We start from the raw sequence: 21920 nt of genomic DNA, 5'->3' as shown, positions 1-21920 counted from the left end.
ACCCGTAATGAGCATGTGATAATTGAAATATGATGATAATGTACTATGGCATGCAGCGTTTACATATTTGCGATTAATACGTAAACGGTCCCAAAACTATAAATTTAAGAAATGTCTTTGTTGAAATATTTCATGACATTGCGCTACGGTGTTTTAAGGTGAACATAGCCGACTAATTATTCTATTTCCGATATTCTTGTCAGCGTCTTCTTCCAATTAGATACATATACCCTCTAAAGTTTGCTTAACGTTCAACAAAAGACATATGGATGATATGGAAATCGTGTTCTAAGGTGCAGTGGGGATTTTGTCAGAAATTGAGACCGTAACGCTGATGTCCTGACGCCTATTCGGGTCAAGTATTGAGATAGAGAGGGAAATGAAATTAATCCATGGTCAAAAAGATAGTATATTCAGGCCATGAAAGACTTGTTAATTCTTTGCCACTGATTATTTTCTCTCTTATTTGATCAGAATAAGCTTATAAGGCATATAAAAGTTATGTGGACAAGGGCGTTTACCCATTGTTGAAGGTGGTCATTCCAGATCTGGTTGACCGATATGGGGAGTCAACATTCAAGATAACAAGCGACTTTTTTCAATCATGGATATTCTATTTCTCTACAAGTTAATGCCGTCTTTGTATCTTCTTATCTTTATGTTTGAAGTATACACGTATCAATGAAAATCTTGTTCTTTTTGTTTCCAATAAAGATTTGGCATTTTGTTTTCTGGATGTTGAATATTATTTTCGTAATGTTTGTTATATGTATACGATTATTTATGTAATGTAAGGTATATTATGTGAAGGTAGTGTCAATTCGAAGCTTTAATGTTGTGTTGAACTTTCATGTGCAACGCCTGACCTTTGATATGAATTTGAGTTTTTGATTTTGACTTTAAAGCCAAGTTCATGAAGTGGCGACAAATTGCCTTTTCTTCTCATCATTTTTGTTCTCAATTAAGAGCATTTGCTGAAAAAGATACTGGTAGCAGCCGGAAAATTACAGAACCGGTCATTGGGTAGTTCTAATCTTTATTTTTTTACTCAAAACTATCATTCGAATGTGCATAGCAAATAAATGCATGGTGAACAACGGTCCTGAAACTATGAGTTTTAATAATTTAAGTGGGTCGCAATTACGCACAAATATGTTATTAGATACACATAAGTGAAATCATTGCAGGAATAGCGTGAACACTCAACCTATAACGGTATCACTGTCAAATGAATAATGCCCGGTTGATATGCATCCTATGAATTACATTATATTGCTTGCTCCATCTATAAGCAGAAACGCCTTAATGGTCTCAAGGTATAGTGTGCATACTCTGAGTCAATTGTCCTCGTCCTGAGCTGCATGAAATATTTACTGTCATACAAATGTACAAAATGTAAATCAATACACTTATCAATGGAAGCCGTGTCTTCCTGGCGTAGTCTTAATTAAAAAAAAACTAATTATACGTGAAATACTGTGAGCTAATTATACTTTCTAGATGATACCCTCTCCAGATACCAAATTAGAAGTGCATATATTTAATGGCATTATGTGATAAATAACAAATTGTGAAAGTTTCATTAAATCTATTCAGCGGTTTCAGAGGAAGTGGGAAATAAAAGATGTATTGCATATATATAACGTCTCAGAATGTGACGACTCTATTCGCTACACTGCTCCATCGGGTTGCCATAGATGTCACAGCGGTACGACTTCGAGAACATCGTTGGAAATATTTCAGACCTTTCTATACGTTTACATATCTTCCCTATATCAATTTGATCCGATGGAGTAGTGTAGCGAATAGAGTCGTCACATTCTGAGACGTTTGTATATGTTGATTTGTTGTGACATGCATCATTAATTTGATCCTCTATCCTACATAACAACATCTATATATATATATCCTGGTTCATTCCCATCGTTAGTTGGGTATATTGTCCTCGTTTATGTGTTTACTTTTTAGTCCCTTCGTGCTGTGTAACCTGTTTTTCGTCTAATTATTGGAGATCTCGGCTTTATAGATTCTTCTGGAATTCATTTCTTATATCATGGAAAGACCTCTCTGTGCATTCATAAAAAAAAAAAACTAAAAAAAAAAAACTAAACAAACGAACAAAACGAGACTAATGGTTTAAAGATTGATATATAACACCCGTTTTATTATGTAGTATATAAAAGCGTACACACATATATATTTAAAACATCAAATTCTCTATACAAACTAAATAAGAATCTGCATGTATGTACGTTGAATACCTGTATATCATTAGCTGCTATTATCAGTAATCTTGTAATTCCAACTTTGAATGACAGTAATTCTTCCAAGGAAACTTAGATACTGACGTCACAGGTTAACAAGGCAAATTTGCCCTATTATACAAATATATTAAACTTTAGGGGACTTCTATAGGAAGAAGGACAACATTATCAACATATATCTCCCGGTTTTAAAAGCCGGAATGTATGAAAAGACTTTGATATATATATTTTTTTTCAGCATTTGAAATAAAAAAAAGGTAAGATATTGTAATGGGAAAGTCAATTCTGCCCTTTTCCAAATTATAGTACAATATACATAACTAAAGGTAAGATACATGTATTGTAATAGGAAAGTCAATTTTGTCCTTTTCCAAATTATAGTACAATATAGATGCATATAACTAAAGATAAAAGCTAAAATTAATAATATGGGTGTTAATTACTGTATATAAAAAGATATACTATGTACCAAATTCTTCTCCCATACACTAAAAAGAGGAGGAAATGAATGGCACGATGTCTCTTCATTGCTATCATAATCATTATTTTTTTTTAAAAACTATATTTGAACTACAGTTGCGATTACTTCTAATCTCTCTCAGATTCTGTCAGAATCTTCCAGGAAAACTGTTCTACGACAGCAGATGGAACAGAAATCCCGACAGATCCTGACAGGGTCTGACAGAGGCTGTCCTTGGTCAGAACACATTTTGCCCTATTCCCTGATAGATCCTGACAGAAACTGTCCTGGGTCGTGACAAAGAAAATACGTAAAGCTGTTCTAAATTGTGATACCCCTGGGCAGTTTCCGACACTAAATCTTTCTATTCTGTGTGACGTGATTTAGAACAGGAAGTCCGCGATTAATAAATGAAACTGTGTCTAATGTAAATTAGCAAAAATTAGGAAAAAAAATCTTGATTTCAAAAATGTAGAATTTCCAATTATATATATAGAGCTCGTCGCGATCATCATCCCACAATCACTCGATCTTTGTTCATGTTCCAATTTTCGTCGATCACGGTCCAGTCACCATCATTCAAAAATTATCATTGTATACTTTATTTTTACGTTCTTTATAGACCTGTGATATTAATTGAATTAAATTATTTCATTATAAAGTTAAAGGTATATGTTTCTGTTCTAAATGTAAAAGTGGTATCCGATAACTTTCAGATGTTTGGTAATTCTCTCGAAGTTCAAGATTGAAAACGTAATTTTTGAGTGAAAGCTACTTTTAATAACATAAGGGGCACAAATCATTCTACAAAATGTTAAAATTGACAATTTTAGCATTAAATGGGTGACTGATACCTCAATATTTCGGAAAAAAATTTCTCAAAATGCCACTTTTCGCAACGAATATGAGTGTGAACACTTCCAATTTACCCGCATGGTCTTATATGTAGAACGTATAGAAATAAAAAAAAGTTAGATTCATGTTAATGAATGTGACACCTGTATTTAAGTAAAAATTCTAAAAAAAAATCTGCAAAATGTACGAGTTTGAGCAGTTTTATCTTTTATAATGGTCTAAAATTATTGACTAAAATGCCATTTTTTTTCAATATAACTGTCATGTGGGTGTCTGTGACACATATATTTATGTCAAAATTGTTCAAAATGTCATATTCCAGCATATGTATGATTGTCCGCACCTAAAATTTCTATGAGGGTCTATAATTAACGACTAAAATGCCAAATTTTTCAATATAACTATCATATAGTTTCTGTGACACATTAATTTGAGACAAAATTCTTTAAAAATGTCATATTCTTGCAAAATGTATGAGTGCGGGAACTTCTAAGTGTGAGCACTTTTAATTTCCGTGAGGGTCTAAAATTAATGACTAAAATGCTAATTATTTCAACATACCTATCATATTGGGACTACGACATATTTATTTAATTCAAAATTCTTTTAAAAATGTCATATTCTTGCAAAATGTATGAGTGCGGGAACTTCTAATTTCCATGAGGGTCTAAAATTAATGACCAAAATGCTAAAATTTTCGATATAACTATCGTATAGGGGCTGCGACATACATATTGATTTGAGTAAAAATATCTTTAAAAATGTCATATTCTTGCAAAATGTATGAGTGCGCACACTTTTAATTTGCTTGAGGGTATAAAATGCTAGTTATTTCAATATAACTATTATATAGTGGCTACAACATATTAATTTAAATCAAAATTCTTTAAAAATGTCATATTCTTGCAAAATGTATGAGTGCGCACACTTTTAATTTCCATGAGGGTCTAAAATTAATGACTGAAATGCTAAATTCTTCAATATAACTATCATGTGGGTAGCTGTGACACGTTTATTTGAGTCAAAATTCTTTAAAAAATATCTTATTCTTGCAAAATCCATGAGAGTCTAAACTTATTGACTAAAATACTATTTCTTTTGTAATATAAATACCATGTGGGTGATATGTCATATTCTTTCAAAGTGTATGATTGTGAACACTTTAAAGCTTCATAAAGGTCTAAAATTTCTGTATAAACAATTTAAAATTGTCATTATATATAGGTACTCTGTATCATACCGGTGTCTAGATCCACAACAAAAAGAATTCAGTCCAAATTCTGTAAAGTCAGGGGCGTATAGCAGGTTAGGCAGGCAATACAGTTTGTTGGTGCTGCATGCCATACATAAAAGTCGGGTCATAAATTGAAAAAAAAAATCAAGTTTAAACACAACAAGGCTTCCTTCTCGTCGTACGAATCGGGATTCGGTTGCTACGGCTATTTTTCGAAATAACGTACATGAACTGTATGTAATTCAGGCAGAGAAGTATTCTCGAGCTAATGACTGTCAGAATCTGTCAGGAACTCCTCTAATCCACGTACCTGTTCTATCTAGAACAGTGCCTGACTGGAAGGTGTCAGGACCAATGACAGATTATGACAGAGCTTGTCCAAAGCCTGACAGGCCTTGACAATTTGTGTCGCGGGTCAGAACAGTTTCTGACAGTATAGAACAGTTTTATGACAGCGAAACCTAACAGTATCGAAGAGAGGTTAGAAGTGATCGCGACTGTAGTTGGTTGAAAACTAAACCCCCAAATGCACCGTGTTTTGGTAATGTGTAATAATGTAATCAGATAAATCAAAAACAAAAGCAAACCTGAGGCGTAGCACCCAAATCTCGACTTGTATGTCAAGGGTAACGACCACATATATTTGTACCTGCTTTTATTAGTTACGAAGTAAATTACCCTGTTTTTTATTGTTTGACAAGAATTTTAGGTACGGTATTACGCACCAACAAAACATTGTGGTACGGCCTAAGCAGTACCTGCCGTAATACGCCACTACAAACAGGCACTGAATCTATACAACTCTCTTAAACACGTACAACGGTCATCAACGTTGCATTAAGTTATTAGAAGTAATATTTGCCTCTCCTTGGAGTTCCCACTTATACAAATCGGACTTACGTTTCTTTTTTTCAACACGAGGGAAAAAACTACACGAAAGCGAAAAGTCAAGTAACCGACAAATAAATGTAATGGGAAAGTTAGAATCTATGATTCTTCGTCGCTTCGATTAGACAACTTTATTAATAGATTTGAGGCTTGTATCTGAGTCATATGACAGACTGAGATAACTTTCTGTACCGAGGATTGGTAATGAATATCTAAATAACAATCACAAACATTTGAAAAAGTGGCGCTAAGTGCATAATCTAAATCATGTACATATCCGTATAGCACATATCACGAGAACAATCCATGTTTCTACTATCTTGACACCTACTCTCTGAGAATCCGACATCTATTAAGTAACAAATGATAGATGGAATGGTCTACAAAACTAATACACAAATAAATCATTCCGTAACCAATTAACAATAAGGAATTTACAAACTTCCCGAGATAGAAATGCAATATTTAACAGGAAGAATACACGGGAAATATGAGCAGAAATTTGTTTGTTAATGGTTGTTTAATTTGATGGTTATAGAAATATGGTATATAGGACATGTGTATAAAACTCTTGTTAATTGTTAAATATTTTGTCCAGACGAAGACATTCACGACTATCCTGAAAGAAGTTGGGTAGAAGATACTGCTGTTCAATCTTTTATCTTCCCTTGAAGCCCAGAATAAGCCGACGGAAGTGCCTTATGTTTCCAAGGGTTGTCGATATTTATGAATTGATTCAAACTGCTGTGCACTTTTCCCAATATTGGGCCTCGTACATGTTGACAGTAAAAGATGAAAAAATTACATGTACACGATGTACATATTTTCAGTGCAAAATTAATACGAAATCGGTTTTTTCCTACTTACATGTAAACATGTTTCGTTCTATATGTGCTTTATTTTTTTCATCTTTTAAATATATACCAATTGTACGATATGGTATGTTAAAAATAATCATATAAACAGCAGTAGTGAAAAAAATTAGAAAAAGAAGAAAATGCCATCGATGAATCAATCGTCTTTTGTAAATTATTGTCAAAAGAACTGATTTTTTTGTACAGTTTCTTTTTTTCTGTGACTTCCTGTTACTAAACACTTTAAAGAAAAACACAAACAATGAATTAATAACTTAGAATAGACTATTGTGTATCTTATAGGGGACGACGTTTTCGTATTGAAAAACTCGGTCTGCATTGGAAATTACACCGCGACATTGCTATACATATTATTTTAAAGCCACAAAAATATGAAAATCTTAGGACATACGAATCCTTGGAAACTCTTAAACACGTACAAATATGTGAACATGACATCTGTGATAACGTACAAATTGTGACTACATGCTGTAAACTAATCATGCAAATGTTCTACCTCATCAGCTGCTTGCAATTGAAGTTCCGGTGTGTTCTGTTAAATAAAACCCAACAACATAGCGTTAGTATAAGTTGACTGACAACGCATGTAAAACAAAAATATTAATTGTGTTAACATGTAACTAAGGTTTGCAAAAGGAAATTCCATTCCTAGATCAAGTGGTTTCAGTCAATTCCTTTTGACATGGGCATTAATTAGATTTGAGTAATCATATGAAAAAAGAAAAAAAAAAAACGAAAACTAAATTACAAGCACAGAAACATATCACATGTAGCCGTCAATGATAGAAAACACGGACATCAGTAAAATTGAACAATATTTAAGATTAAGTGAGTGCCATTTATATACATTATGCTTTACAAGAATGTCTTTGGAGATTCATGTGGAAAATATTTTCATTACGTAAGATTTAATGTCATATCAATTGTCTTTGTTCAATTCTGTGTGATATACGAAATGCTTTCATTTTTTAAGTAAATTCATCTGGAATATTAAAAGAAATATGAATAACAATCTACGTGTACTTTACTACTCACTTCAGTAACACCCAGTAATGTGTGGTAACGGCTTCTGTCATCTCTTTCATTAAAATCCACACCTCCTAGCCAGCTTAATATTTTTGTCCTCAAATTCTCCGGAAGAAGATCTGTAAGACATTTAGAAAATTACCAGTTGAGGTACAGACTTTATAAGAAGGCTTAACAAGTGGATTAAAGTGGTCTAAAAAGAAACCACAACTCTTCTCAGGGTTATGTTGCTACAAGATTGAAGTCATCACTGCAGATGCAGAAGTTTTATGGTCGTCATCATGAACTCGTGGATCGTTATGGTGTATCCATCAGCACCATGAAAACTGATTTATTCAACGGGCCATAGTTTTCCTTTCCTCGTTTGTCTACCCCGGACTTGACTTTTTATGAGCAACTCGGCGGGTGTTTCTAGAAAAAAAGAGGACGCTAACCCTACCGGTGCATCTGGTTCATGCTCCCAGTTTTTAATGTCCGATTTGCTCATTTACTTTTGTTACTTTGTATGTATGATTTGAGTTACTTTATGTCCTTTGTTGTGTATGTCTGTTTTCCATGTCTGGTCTTTGTCCCTGGATTACATTCTTTTGATTACCGCTATAACCTTGGTTCCACTGATTACTCTTTTAAATACATCTATATTAAACAATCACGTATTTAATGTACAATCCACGACAAAAAGTTTCTGTAAAAACCTTTCTACGATATACATCTTCAATACCTAGTTATCGCTCATGTTTGTGTTTAATTTTATATACCACGTGCATAGCGTTTTATAATATAGCTTTCTAAGATCAAGCTATTGTCAGTAACTGATAGAATAGTTATACCATACCCAATGCCTTCTTCAAGATCTGTTGGAATATCTGTGAACTCAATTTATGATTCTTGATGCCAGTTCTGCAAAATATTAAAATTAGGTTAACACTTTAACACAAAAAAGAACACATTGTTTCCTTTAAATGAAGGCAATTCTGACTTGCTTATGACAAAAGAAACTTTTCTTCAAAGACACGCTTTACATCCGTGTCTTTAAAAAAGTTTCTTTTGTCATTGCTCAGTGTTTCATAGGGTGTTGGTAAAAATTAACTGATATTTTTGTTGTACTCACTGGTGTTCCAATGCATCAACAGATGCTTCAAGAATCTCTATTTCCTCATAAAAAAGTGAAGACTCGAAGGCGGAAGCGGAATTGAGAACGAAATTGATTTCCAAACCACCTCTTCTGCTTGATTCAGCTGTGAAATTCTGGAAATAAAAGCATTCATTCTAGTAAGTACCTAACCAAGCAGTCTATCAGTGTATTTCAGGAAAAAATATCAACATTACAATGTATATACATTGTGTATTTAATCAGCTCTAGCGATAATGCAAATGCAAGTACCACAGTATAAATAATAGAAAAACCTTGCTATTTTATTTGCTTTCACTATAATGAATACCTAGTGTTTGCCCTAAAATGATGTAAGTACATGATGATATTATAATATCCAAGTGAGATTTTATGTGTAAGGTGCGTTCATTGTTACCCCTTTGTATATTGTAAAGAGGGAAAGTGAAAGGAACTTGCCATGATAATAGTAGCTAAAAATAACATACCGCAGATGCTGCAAAAACTTTAACTTGCTCTTCTTGAAGTCGTTTAATCTTATCTGTATCTTCTGAAAAATATGCCTCATAAGCTGCAATCTGTTCAAGCAACGCTTCTTTTTCCTTTTTATGACTCTCTGCTAAAGCTTTCAGATGTTTCATATCTTCATCTTTTTGATATTTGAGCTTCTTTTCGAATCTTGCAACTTCATGTGAAACCTGAACAATTCAAGTCGTATTATTATTTTGCATGCTCACAAATTATAACTACACTAAATGTCACCACTATCCTTAACTGCAAATTTTACATACTTTGGATAATACAACATACGGTGAAAGAATAATGGGGATATTGCTAAAAGATTGTGCTAATGATAATATATTTTTTTCGACGCAGTCGGTATAGTTTTGCTTTTTATACTTTGACCTTAAGAACGCTCTTCTATGGAAATGCAAGTCACCTGATAGCGATTCTGTTTACCGATTGGCCAAATACCGGTAAGTTAGTGGCATTCGAAAAAAAAACTGTATCGAAAATTGAAATTGCGTTCCATGTGTTATAATTTTACTTGAATGAAATGTAGAATCTTATAAGTAAAAATAACAAGATTTTACTGCGCCGGCTATCTTTTTAAAGATAGTACTTGTTTATTATTATCACTATAATGCGTTATCATCTTCACATTTAGAATAATTAATTTTCGTTAGGGAACGTTCACCCCTAACTCCGACTTTAAAACAGCTCTGAAGAGGTTTCACAAATAGATCATGTCGCTTATCTTGACAATGTGCATGATCAGGAACGTTACACAGGAATTTAGTAGAACTAATACAGGCAACTGTGTGTTTTCTTTTCTCCTTTTATTGGACTTTTGTTTATTGTTTTAGTCCAATTTTCAATTAACTTCTACTTTGTTTTTTCTTCTAGAGTTTTGAGATCGTTTGTAATTAATGTTTTTAGGTAGTTTGTAATTAATGTTTTGAGGTCGTTTGTAATATTGTTACACTGGGGTTCACATTAATCAAAATCCACAAATATCATTGAGGGACTCAATGATTCACTTCTTATTATTTAAAATATAGAAAAGTGACAATTCTATTAACATGGATCTGGGTTTAATTTTTCATGTTTTACATTTTTTCTGTTCAAGAAGGCTATTCAGTACTTTAAATACTTACATGCATTTTGTAATTTTCTTCCATTCTCTGCATGTAGCTCTTTAACTGAAAATATAAAGTAACCGTTTTGTGAGAAAAAACCCAACAGCATACTTCAAACATATCTTATCAAGCTAAAACTTCACCCAAGCAATGTTAACCAATATGATATGTACATTTTATGTTTTGCATATTTAATTGGCTTGTAAGATTTTTTTCAGTTCCGTGATATCAAATACTAGTATCATATTTGTCATTTTTGTAATGAACAGAATAATTGTATTATACAAATATATCAACATACTTATTTAAGTCATTAGACCTCCTCCCAAAAAAAAAAAAGAAAAAAAAAGAAAGAAAAAAAGAACCACAAAAAAAAAACAAGAAAACAAAAACAAAAAACAAAACAAAACAAAACAATCATTAAACAAAATAAGTGTTATATATATACCAACCTCCTCCTGCTGCTTCTTTTTCACATCAGTTTCAATCTTTTGTAGCTTTTTTTGTATTCGATCGCTCAGGTTTACCATTCCTTTTAAAATATTCTGAGCGGACACATATTTAGTGCCTGACAGCCCACTGCTTGCGTCTTGAAGTACCTAAACATTTTCATGTAAGAGTAAAGGGAAAGATCGCATAATAATTACACACATCACAATAACAAATAAAAAATGATAATCATTAAAAAAAATAACAATAACAAAAATAACATGACAACACAAAACGAATACAAAACAAAAACAAAACGAAGGCAAACAATCAAATAAAAATCCTAGAAATTCTACAATGCGCAGCATTTGGTATATGTTATATTCATCCTTGGCAAGCAATACTGATCGGTTTCAAATGAGTGAAAATTGAACATCGCAAAATATCAACCCAAGGTATTTAGTTTCAACATCATAACAAACTCGAAGCTCGTCACATTAACAAACAGCACAACCAGCTATGCTTGCCTTTCAAACGCACATTGGTTTATTCCCGTGTTTAAGTGTGTCCGTGTTTGCTGTTTTCTGTGTATGCTTTTTAGTTCCCTTGAATATAATGACTTGTTAATTTATGGAAACAGAAACGATTGAAGAATGTCTTTTTTACAGCAACATGTGTTTGCTGATTGATACTTATCCCTTTTTGAATTGGATAATGGTTACTAATACAGGATACATGTACTATTACCTTATTTTCTTTTTCAGTCACTGCTAACTGAAGCTTGATCTCTGTCATTGCTACAATTGTATCATCGTGTTCCTTAAAGATACACATAAAAAAGTAAGTTTCTTTAACCACCTTATTTTTTACCATCTTTTATTACTTTGTTTTGTAATTATGTATTTGCACAATAAGTGAATGTCTCGTGGGTTATTTCGTTTCAAAATAATGTATTATTTTGCTTCCCAATCACATTGTAACAATTGAATTGTGAGCCTAGTCTACCGTCTAAACTATTCTTCTATGCATCGAATATCGGCAAAAAATAAATACCCAAGCGTCAGCACTGCAGCAGTGAAATGATTCAAATACGTAAAAAAAGCCTAAATGAGAACACACGAGAAAGAGACGATATATATACAAAATACAGAGAACAAAATAAAATGAAATGTAGACCCGACATTTCAACAGAGACATACTGGGCACAAAGGTCAAGAACACAAAACATGTGAAATACCGATTTTAAAATAATACAATTTGATTGACACGTTTTTTGTTACTGTAACTCAACCCGCCATTCTCCGCCTCCTCATTTTTGCAAAAGATTTTGTGACAGAGAAGCTCGGGTTTCAAATAAATGTAAATTACAAATGTTAAAATATTTGAAAGATAGTTCTAATTGTTTCATCAGTCCTATAGTCCACGATATGATGAAAGAGTAATCATGGGAACCAAGGTTATAGCTGTAATCAAAAGAATGTAATCAAGGGACAAAGACCAGACATGGAAAACAGACAATCCATGGACAATAGTAAAATAAAATCGTAACAAAAGACATTCTTATCATACAAAAGAAGAATAAAAAAATATAAACGAATTATACAACTATTAATACCTTTTTCAATACAGACTTCTGTTTTGATACTTCCTCGTAATCATTTTTCATTTTTTTGTATTCTGCATTCAGTTGTTCAAAGTCTATCTTCAAATGATTAAGCTCACGAGATAAGGCATCTCTTTCTGTTTTCAACTGCAGTTTTTCATCTTCCAATTCTCTTAACCTGTAATATGAATTATATTAGGGATTTGCCCCAATAATAACATTAATAGCGATTTTCTGCAGAAACCAAATCGGAGATGAACTCAGAAGCTACGGAAGGATGAACTGAACATGTCTCTTGTATAGCACTCGACGTGGTGATTGTCAGTAATTTTATCCTTGTAAAGCGATTTAGCTGTATATATGAGACTCTTTTGTAGGTCCAAGCTCAAGTGTTTTACCGAACAATACAAACATAGATATTAAACAAATGATATGAATTAGTGCTTTATCCATAGTGAAAATACCATATTACAGATATTTTTAAAAACTAATGCTACTTCGGTGTTTTCTTTTGACCCAAGTAATTATTCAATTAAAAATTTATTTCTGTTAAGATTTATCAACAACATTTTGTCTCGAGTACATGGATAGATATGCCTATAAATGATTTTTTGTTTCGTAATTCAATTGATATGACTATGCAAAACGTTAAACAAAAACAAAAACAAAATTAAACAAACAAACAAACAATACAAAACAACATGCCTTTTTTCCTTGGCTTCTTGTTCCTCTGAGGCACTATTGAACTGTTTAGAAGAAATTTCTACTTTCATTTCTTGAATAACATTGTGCAATCCCTGGAACTTCTTTTCATATTCTTCCTTCAATTCTTTCATATTTTCCCCTTCTACACTTGAGCAGTTTGCTTCGTTTGAAGCAATAACATTTAAAATACGTGCAGACTGCTGTCTCATGGAGCGATAAAAGTCACCCATGAACCCATCATTGACTTTAATCAATACATCCCTATCACTGCTGCTCTCTTCTTTGGAATAAAACAAAGATTCTTCTGTACTTTCAGAATGAAAAATGTGGCCCTCTTCAAACCCGAAAGCAATCGTATGTTCTTTATTTATCAAATATAACAGACAAACCTGGAATCAAGTAATCAAGGTTAATTAAGACAGCATACAATATTAATATTTAATAATACGGAGGATTCAGTTTAAGTTCGTAGCTGTAACCTAAGATGATGTTCATTTTAAAGAGTTGATTTAAACAACAAAATGCCCTCCCTATACATGAGTAGTATAATCTTTTTTGTACTGACAATTCTTAACATTTCAGTATTTGTAATCGAAAAACATATATTAGCTACAATGCTCATTTAAGAATGACAATTAGTTTCAACGGGATCCTGTTTATGGCATTTCAAAAATCATACCATATCAAAGGTAACCCAGTCAATGACTTTATGGTGATTTTGACAATCACACACTGTCTTTAATATGCAATGGTAAAATGTTCTACTGCTATATATTGCTATACTGATATACTTTCATCATTGATTAATTAGCCTTAGTTAAACATATGTTAAAACAGAGAGTGATTTGTAACTGACTCTCTGTATGACAAGTGATTTATACATTCCTCAATAATAAAGTTATGTAAAGATAATCCTTTTATCGACAAGGGTAAAAATTGCAACCCTGATCATGAAAGGTTCTGTGGAAAAAATAGACCTTTTTTTAACGAAAGTGGCCCCCGCGGGTTTCAATCTACATTGCAATACTGTATCGTTTAATTGTAATACTTTTATGAATTTTTTAAATACATTTCACTTAAAATGATGACTATAATTGTAAATTCTTTCATTTTCTTTCAGCATTCCATATTACATTGGACAAAAATTAAAGTAATTTATACTTAAGAAAACAAACCACTTACCAAACTGTAAAGTTTAAACAACATCCTTTGTGTCCTAAAAAGAGAAAGAGAAAACGAGAATGAATACTGGTGACTTCCGATAATACCAATATAATGAACATCTCCGATCAATTTACAATCAACTGTTACGATGCATATTGGTTATCACAATGTCACTTTGTTATTTAAAACAAAAATACTGTAGCATTACGAATTTTTTGACTTGTTGGTTCGTATTACATGTATTATAAAACAAAACCAGAAAACTAAATTTAGTATGTTCACATAAGTCTATTGAATTTGTTGATAGATATACATTACATTTAAACCATTTTGAAATAAAAATAAAAAACAACTAGCTATTAAAACAGTACATTTAGAAAGTTCGAAGAATCATCAAAACAAAATAAGACACAAGAAAGTAAAATATATAAAACCGGAAATAAAAACCAAACAAATAATCAGCAAAACAAAACATTCAACACACACACACACACACACGCACGCACGCACACACGCACGCACACACACACACACACACACACACACACACACACACACACAAAACAAAAAAACCAAAAAAAAAAAAAAACAAAAACAAAAAACCGACTGGCGAAAGATACCTATAAACGTTAAAAGAAGATTTTCTACAGTTGGGATATTGATGAAAACGCCATTTTGATTAAATGATTAAATGAATTATATCGTAAAACATTTCCCGCTATTTCCTAATTTAATTATACAGCCAGTTAAATTTTCACTAATATTAGAATGTTGAAATTACTTTTCTTCTTTTTACGACCTGAAATGATTATCCTCTGTATATGCAACGTAAAGAGTGTAAATAACGAAATTAATTGTTTCCGTATGATTTGAGGTGAAATTGTACTAAAACTATTTTTTGAAATTACTTCTTTCTTTTTACGAGCTTAAATGATTATCCTAAGTATATGCAGTAAAAATAGTGTAAATAATACGAACTTAATTGTTTCTGTATGATTTGAGGTGAAAAAAAATAAAATACGAAAAGTAATAATGCAAGTAAGACTTAGATATTATTGATTTAATCCTACCTTGTCTTGAAGCTAACGGAGACCATAGATCCGAAAGTATTAGTAATTGAACTAAAAAGGAACGACACTTTATATATTGCCGAGAAAAGAAATAAAATGACCTTATATGGTTATCGTTGATCACGTAAAATCGAATTTCCTCGAAACGTTAAGTGAACCTAAATTAAAGGTTTAATCTTGATACAATTATAAAGCATACTATTGATAAGAAGACTTTATACTTCAGTGAATGAGAAAAATGCAGTAGATTTTGTACGCTTATTCACCAATGTTTGATCAACAAAACCAGATTTAGTATTAAAAGAGTAATCAAGGGAACCAAGGTTATAGCGGTAATCAAAAGAATGTATTCCAGGGACAAAGACCAGACATGGAAAACAGACATACACAACAAAGAACATAAAGTAACTAAAATCATACATACTTCGTATGTTAAATTTAACCTGATCGCCTTTGAAATATACCCTTTAAAAGTTTGCAAACAAGAGTCTGGTGTGTTTGATAGTAAGTTGTTTGTTATCTTTTTTAAAGGCTGCAGTATTCATTGTAAATTTCAAGTAAACTAGGTGTATCAAAAGCAGGCCCAGTACGACACAGAGTCAGGTTTGTATCTATAGTCTGAAAACTAATTCTTATTTAAAAAAGTAATCAAGGGAACCAAGGTTATAGCGGTAATCAAAATAATGTAATCCAGGGACAAAGACCTGACATGGAAAACAGTAACTAAAATCATACATACAAAGTAACAAAAGCAAATGAGCATCTCGGACCCCACTAAAAACTGGGAGTATGGACAAGATGCACCGGTAGGGTAAGCGTCCTCTGCTTTTCTAGAAACACCCGCCGAGTTGCTCATAAAAATTCAAGTCCGGGGTAGACGAAAGAGGAAAGGAAAACTACGACACGTTGAACAAATCAGATGGATACACCGTAACATTCCACGAATTCATGATGACGGCCATAAAACATTTGTAGTGATGACTTCAATCTTTTAGCAACATAATCCTGCTCCAGAAGCCTATTTGTTAGAATTCTTGCGCGATACAAAAAGTATGCGTAGTCTCGGCAAACTCTGGCATAAAGTATGAGTTGTGATATAAACACTCCATATGCAGGTGCTGAAGGGATGTTGCCACAGATAAAAGGAAAGTTGACAACTTTGAATGAAAAGTCATCACGTTTGTCGTAAAGTTTGGTCAATAGTTTTCTAGTCAAAAGTCATACTTGTTTTTGGAAAAGGATCCAAACTGTTTGTTATATCTTGTAAAGCTACATAATAACCATATATAGTTAATAGTAAGAAACTGTCATGATTTATAGATTTTCCAGGAAACGCTTTTTAAATTCACGTGATAGAAGAAAAGAGGAGATACGGTGAAACACAATAAATGTGCAACGTATAACCAAAATAAAAAATATTAACTAGTTTCAGAAATCACCAAAAAGTCATGTAAGTTGAGAAAAAAAACGAAATAGAATTCCTTTACAAATGTATATACTGTATGTTATTCATCATTACAGTTGTTTTGTTTCTGGGAAAGTTGTATTTAAGAATAACAATAAAATTTGAGATTTACATTTGTGGTCTCCAAACACACAGTCGGAACTAAGATATATATATATATATATATATATATCACATAAAGTATGAAGGTGTGTGCTACAATACCGTCACAGCTGATTTCACAATTTATGTATTCTAAATTTCTTCGTTAACAAACGACATTCGATATGCCAAGCATCCTAGATTTTTGTAAAAGCATTAAATTGACTATTCAAACCTTTCGTTTATTTCTACATGAACGCGGTTTTGTTTTCACGGTAAGCAAAATTAAGCGTGCAATGAAATAGAATTTGTATTGATATTGAGGAATATTTTATATTGCATGGCCCGATTTTAGCAGATTAATATTTGTAGTTTCCTACCACAGTCTTCTTTGAGTCTTTGAGTCAAAATTGTTTGACAATTCCTTGTTAGAGTTATTCCCTTCTGAAGTAAACAAAAATAAACAGGTGAGCGGCTCAGACTCCTGGGGGCATTTTGCTTTAGAGTATCGCAATTCAGTTGTGGACGGAAATGTGTATTATGTTTAAATGAAAGCTTCCATTTCTTTAAAGTTCCTATATGTCATCTTAAATGACAACGATACTAATTATCAGCGTTAAAATAAAAAAAAAGATCTCTTAATTTAATACATCAAGAGATTTAAAATAACTTGTATGGGTGAATAATAGGGAGACAAATGCATACAATAAAACTGTGACCGCGGTTAATATATGGTCTACAATATTGCATAATAAAGATTTAAACGACTGGCAAATAATTCGGATTTCTCTGTATAACAAAAATAGAATGTAAACGTAACTTGATCTAAACAGTACAATTAATATTTCAAGTGAAATCTTTATGAAAAATATAATTTGAAATTCAACAACTATAAACTGTAAAAGGTGTGTTTCATTAAATAAATACTCGAACTTGACAAAGAATAATCAACAGAACCAAGGTTATAGCGGTAATTAAAAGAATGTTATCCAGGGACAAAGACCAGACATGGAAAACAGACATACACAACAAAGAACATAAAGTACATAAAGTAACTAAAATTATACATACAAAGTAACAAAAAGCAAATAAGTAACTCGGACTCAACTAAAAACTGGGATTATGGACTAGGTGCACTGGTAGGGTAAGCGTAACCTGCTTTTCTAGAAACACCCATCGAGTTGCTCATAAAAAGTGAAATCCAGTGTGGACGAAAGAAGAAAAGAAAATTATGACATGATGAACAAATCAGTTTACAGATAGTGCAGATGGGTACACTGTAACGATCTACGAGTTCATAATAACCTCCAACTTCTGTAGTGATGACTTCAATCTTGTAGCAACATAACCTTGTTCCAGAAACCTAATTGTAAGAAGCGATACAAAAAAGTCTGCGTAGTTAGGGCAAGCTCTGGCATAACGTGTGAGTTGTGATTTGAAAACTCCATGCGCAGGTACTGAAGAAATGTTGCCACAGATGAAAGGCAAGTTGACAATATAGAATAAAAAGTCATAGCGTTTTCGTATGGTGTAAATGTATGTCATGATTTGAGGCTGACTTCACAGTGTCTGGAATTTACTTTATCTTACGTCCTTTGTGGGATAGATGCGCTGTATCAAATCCCCGGAACTAGAATTGTTTTACGATAATACGTCATCTATAGAGAAGAAACTGAGATTAAAGGAACTACCTAAACGATGTTTCTCCTTTTTGATCAGATCAGCTATAAAGTCATCCTTGTAAGAGTGAAGGAATATGTCAGCAAGAAGAGGAACACACTTTGTTCCCGTTGGAATGCTAATCGTTTGTTGAAAAAAAACGCGTCCATCACACTGGACAAATATGTCGTAGATCAAAAATTCCAGCATTGTGAAGACATCTTCTTCAGAATATTTGGAAGACGATTTGGAGTACGTTTTTGTAAGCCTTTCAATGAGGCTTCTAAATGTAACTGTAAAGTTTCTACCAACATTTTTGTTAAATTGTTTAGTATTTTTTGCGTTTCTTGTCCCGATGGATGGTCTTTATCTTTAAGCATTCTGCATTTGCAGAACAATTTTATGAATTAATTGTTCCAGTAAAATCCCATCTAATGACAAAAGCAAATCAACGCATGATGAGTTTGCAATTTTTTATCTCCTTGTAGCGGAGATCTGTAAGGGTTAAATATGGGTGACTACCCAACGACAAATCGATAGATATCAAAACTTTGCGTTTTGAAAACAATTATATGAAATGTTTGATTTTTTTGTGTAGGTTTACTATGTCACTTAATAACCCATCGAGTTTTAATATATAGCGTTTCGGCACTATTGGTAATGTTTTAAAGATAGAAATCATAATTTAAGACCTACCCAATTGTTCAAATCCATTTAAAATTGAATTAATATTAAATTTCCAAACGAAGCTATTTGTTGATTTTCTTAATAAAAAAAAATCACAAAATATATTAACAACAGATTTGTTGGTTTAGGAAACTGTGATAAATATTTTTTGTTAAGTTAAAGACTTTCGTTATGCTTTATTATATGTATATCAATTTGTCTGAGAAAATTATTTTCTACATATTTTTTTGAAATGAATATATGGGCCTATTTCTTTAAAATTCACAAGATGTAGTATTTCATGATTAATTACTGAAAAAAAAACATTCTACACATTTTATTGAGAATTCATATTGGACTACTTCTTTGGAATTTATGAAAAGATATTTAAACCGAGTGATTTTCTATTTAACTTGACGATATATTTTTTATAGAGATGTTATTTAAAAAAGCACAACATGCGTGCGTTAAGAATATTAGATATAGCGTTTCATAATCAGTTACTGAGAAAACATTCTACAAATTTTATTGAGAATTCATAATGGACTTCTTTGAAATTTATGAATAGATATTTAAATCGAGTGATTTTCTACTTAACTTGACGATATATTTTTTATTGAGACGTTATTTTAAAAAGCATATCATGCGTGCGTTAAGAATATTAGATATAGCATTTCATAATCAGTTACTGAGAAAACATTCTACAAATTTTATTGAGAATTCATAATGGACTTCTTTGAAAGAGTAATCAAGGGAACCAAGGTTATAGCGGTAATCAAAAGAATATAAGCCAGGGACAAAGACCAGACATGAAAAACAGACATACACAACAAAGAACATAAAGTAACTAAAATCATACAAACAAAGTAACAAAAGTAAATGAGCAACTCGGACTCCACTAAAAACTGGGAGCGTGGACCAGGTGCACCGGTAGGGTAAGCGTCCTCTGCTTTTCTCAAAAAACACCCGCCGAGTTGCTCATAAAAAGTCAAGTCCGGGGTAGACAAACGAGGAAAGGTAAACTATGACCCGTTGAATAAATCAGTTTTCATGGTGCTGATGGATACATAGCGGTAATCAAAAGAATATAAGCCAGGGACAAAGACCAGACATGAAAAACAGACATACACAACAAAGAACATAAATTAACTAAAATCATACAAACAAAGCAACAAAAGTAAATGAGCAACTCGGACTCCACTAAAAACTGGGAGCATGGACCAGGTGCACCGGTAGGGTAAGCGTCCTCTGCTTTTCTAAAAAAAAACACCCGCCGAGTTGCTCATAAAAAGTCAAGTCCGGGGTAGACAAACGAGGAAAGGTAAACTATGACCCGTTGAATAAACCAGTTTTCATGGTGCTGATGGATACATCATAACGATCCACGAGTTCATGATGAAATTGATGAATATATATTTAAATCGAGTTATTTTCTATTTACTATGATACTTTGTGAGGGTATATAGTTATATAGTAAAAACTTTGCTAATGTTATTGAAGTATGATTCTTGCACACTATTTCATTATTGCAGTAGGTCTTATATAGTGATTTCAGCACTTCTGCAAAATGACTTGTTTTCAAATTCTATAAATTAAGTATATTGTTTTATCATTTCATTTTACTCTGAAACTGAAACATGATCAATACACTTTGATTTTCACTCAGTCATGTAAACTATCAGATGAGTCGATGCGAAAAATGTTTCTATACTATCACTGTCGAAAACAATCACTACATGACTTGGGCATTAATAGAAAATTAAAGTCAAATTTAAATGTATAGTTATTCAATACGGATTCTTGACAGAATCAGTCGTTTCTACTTCGAAAAAGTTCCATAAGATCGAGAAACCGAGTAAAATATAGGCGAATAGAGCATATTTTGATTTCTACTGAATTTAATCAGCTAAAATTATAAACAACGACATAATAAATAATAATATCTACTCCTTTGTCTAGACACCAACACCTATCAAACTGCACAAATAATGTCTACCTTTTACCACCAAATTCACATACCACGGTAGTATAGTTACAACTGATGGAGGTGCGGAGAGCGACATCCACCTTAGACTCTCAAAAGCAAGAGGAACATTTAATAGCTTGCAACTTGTCTGGAGATCAGGACAGTACACTATCCGCACCAAACTAAAATTGTATAACAGGTGCGTCTTGCCTATCCTGCTTTATGGGTCAGAGTGCTGGAGGATAACAGAGTTAGACCAACACAAACTCTCAACCTTTCACACCAGGAGTCTGAGGAGGATCTTAAGAATATTTTGGCCTCTTAAGATCAGTAATCAGGACCTCCTTAATAGATGCCAACAAGAAGACATGGCCACCATCATTATGAAACGAAGATGGAAGTGGTTAGGACATGTCCTGCGAAAAGAGCCAAAAGACAACACAAAAACAGCCCTATTCTGGACACCTGAGGGAAAACGCATGAGAGGACGCCCAAAGATCACCTGGAGACGCACCATTGAAGCAGAAGTCAAAGAACATAAGAAGATTTGGGGCACATTACAGAAACTTGCCAATGATAGACAAGAGTGGAGGAACTTCGTTGCTGCCCTACACGCCAGTGGCGTAAAGGGCAGTAAGTAAGTAAGTAAATACTCCTTTGTATGGAGAGTGTGGATTATTTTATTGTAATTCATAATTAAGTGGAAAACTATTGCATGTTATTCGGGTAGTACATACATTTTTCGGTAGATACTAGAAG

The 21920-nt window shown here is 32.7% G+C and overlaps 1 protein-coding gene across 2 annotated transcripts; it reads right to left on the bottom strand.

Moving 5' to 3' along the window:
- Positions 1-2135: 2135 nt before the first annotated feature.
- On the bottom strand, positions 2136-15424 carry LOC148607922 (uncharacterized). Of its 2 annotated transcripts, none has more exons than XM_088544498.1 (12): positions 15325-15424; positions 14273-14306; positions 13091-13479; positions 12398-12563; positions 11530-11601; positions 10806-10952; positions 10372-10416; positions 9202-9411; positions 8714-8850; positions 8438-8502; positions 7612-7721; positions 2136-7108 (listed from the first exon to the last, which is right to left on the bottom strand). In XM_088544498.1, the coding sequence occupies exons 1-12, from the start codon at positions 15348-15350 to the stop codon at positions 7052-7054; spliced, it is 1458 nt and encodes a 485-aa protein (XP_088400624.1). In that variant the 5' UTR covers positions 15351-15424; the 3' UTR covers positions 2136-7051. The 2 variants fall into 2 exon arrangements, with proteins under 2 accessions (XP_088400624.1, XP_088400625.1); XM_088544499.1 differs by having other exon boundaries at positions 13091-13370; positions 15325-15383.
- Between the last annotated feature and the right edge of the window lie 6496 nt (positions 15425-21920).

This window comes from Perna viridis, chromosome 9, assembly GCF_037379345.1.
Source record: "Perna viridis isolate PV_CMFRI_1.1 ecotype Kerala chromosome 9, ASM3737934v1, whole genome shotgun sequence".
Lineage (NCBI taxonomy): Eukaryota > Metazoa > Mollusca > Bivalvia > Mytilida > Mytilidae > Perna > Perna viridis.
The sequence above is the reverse complement of the archived record's forward strand: the minus strand, read 5'-3'. Positions and strand labels throughout refer to the sequence as shown.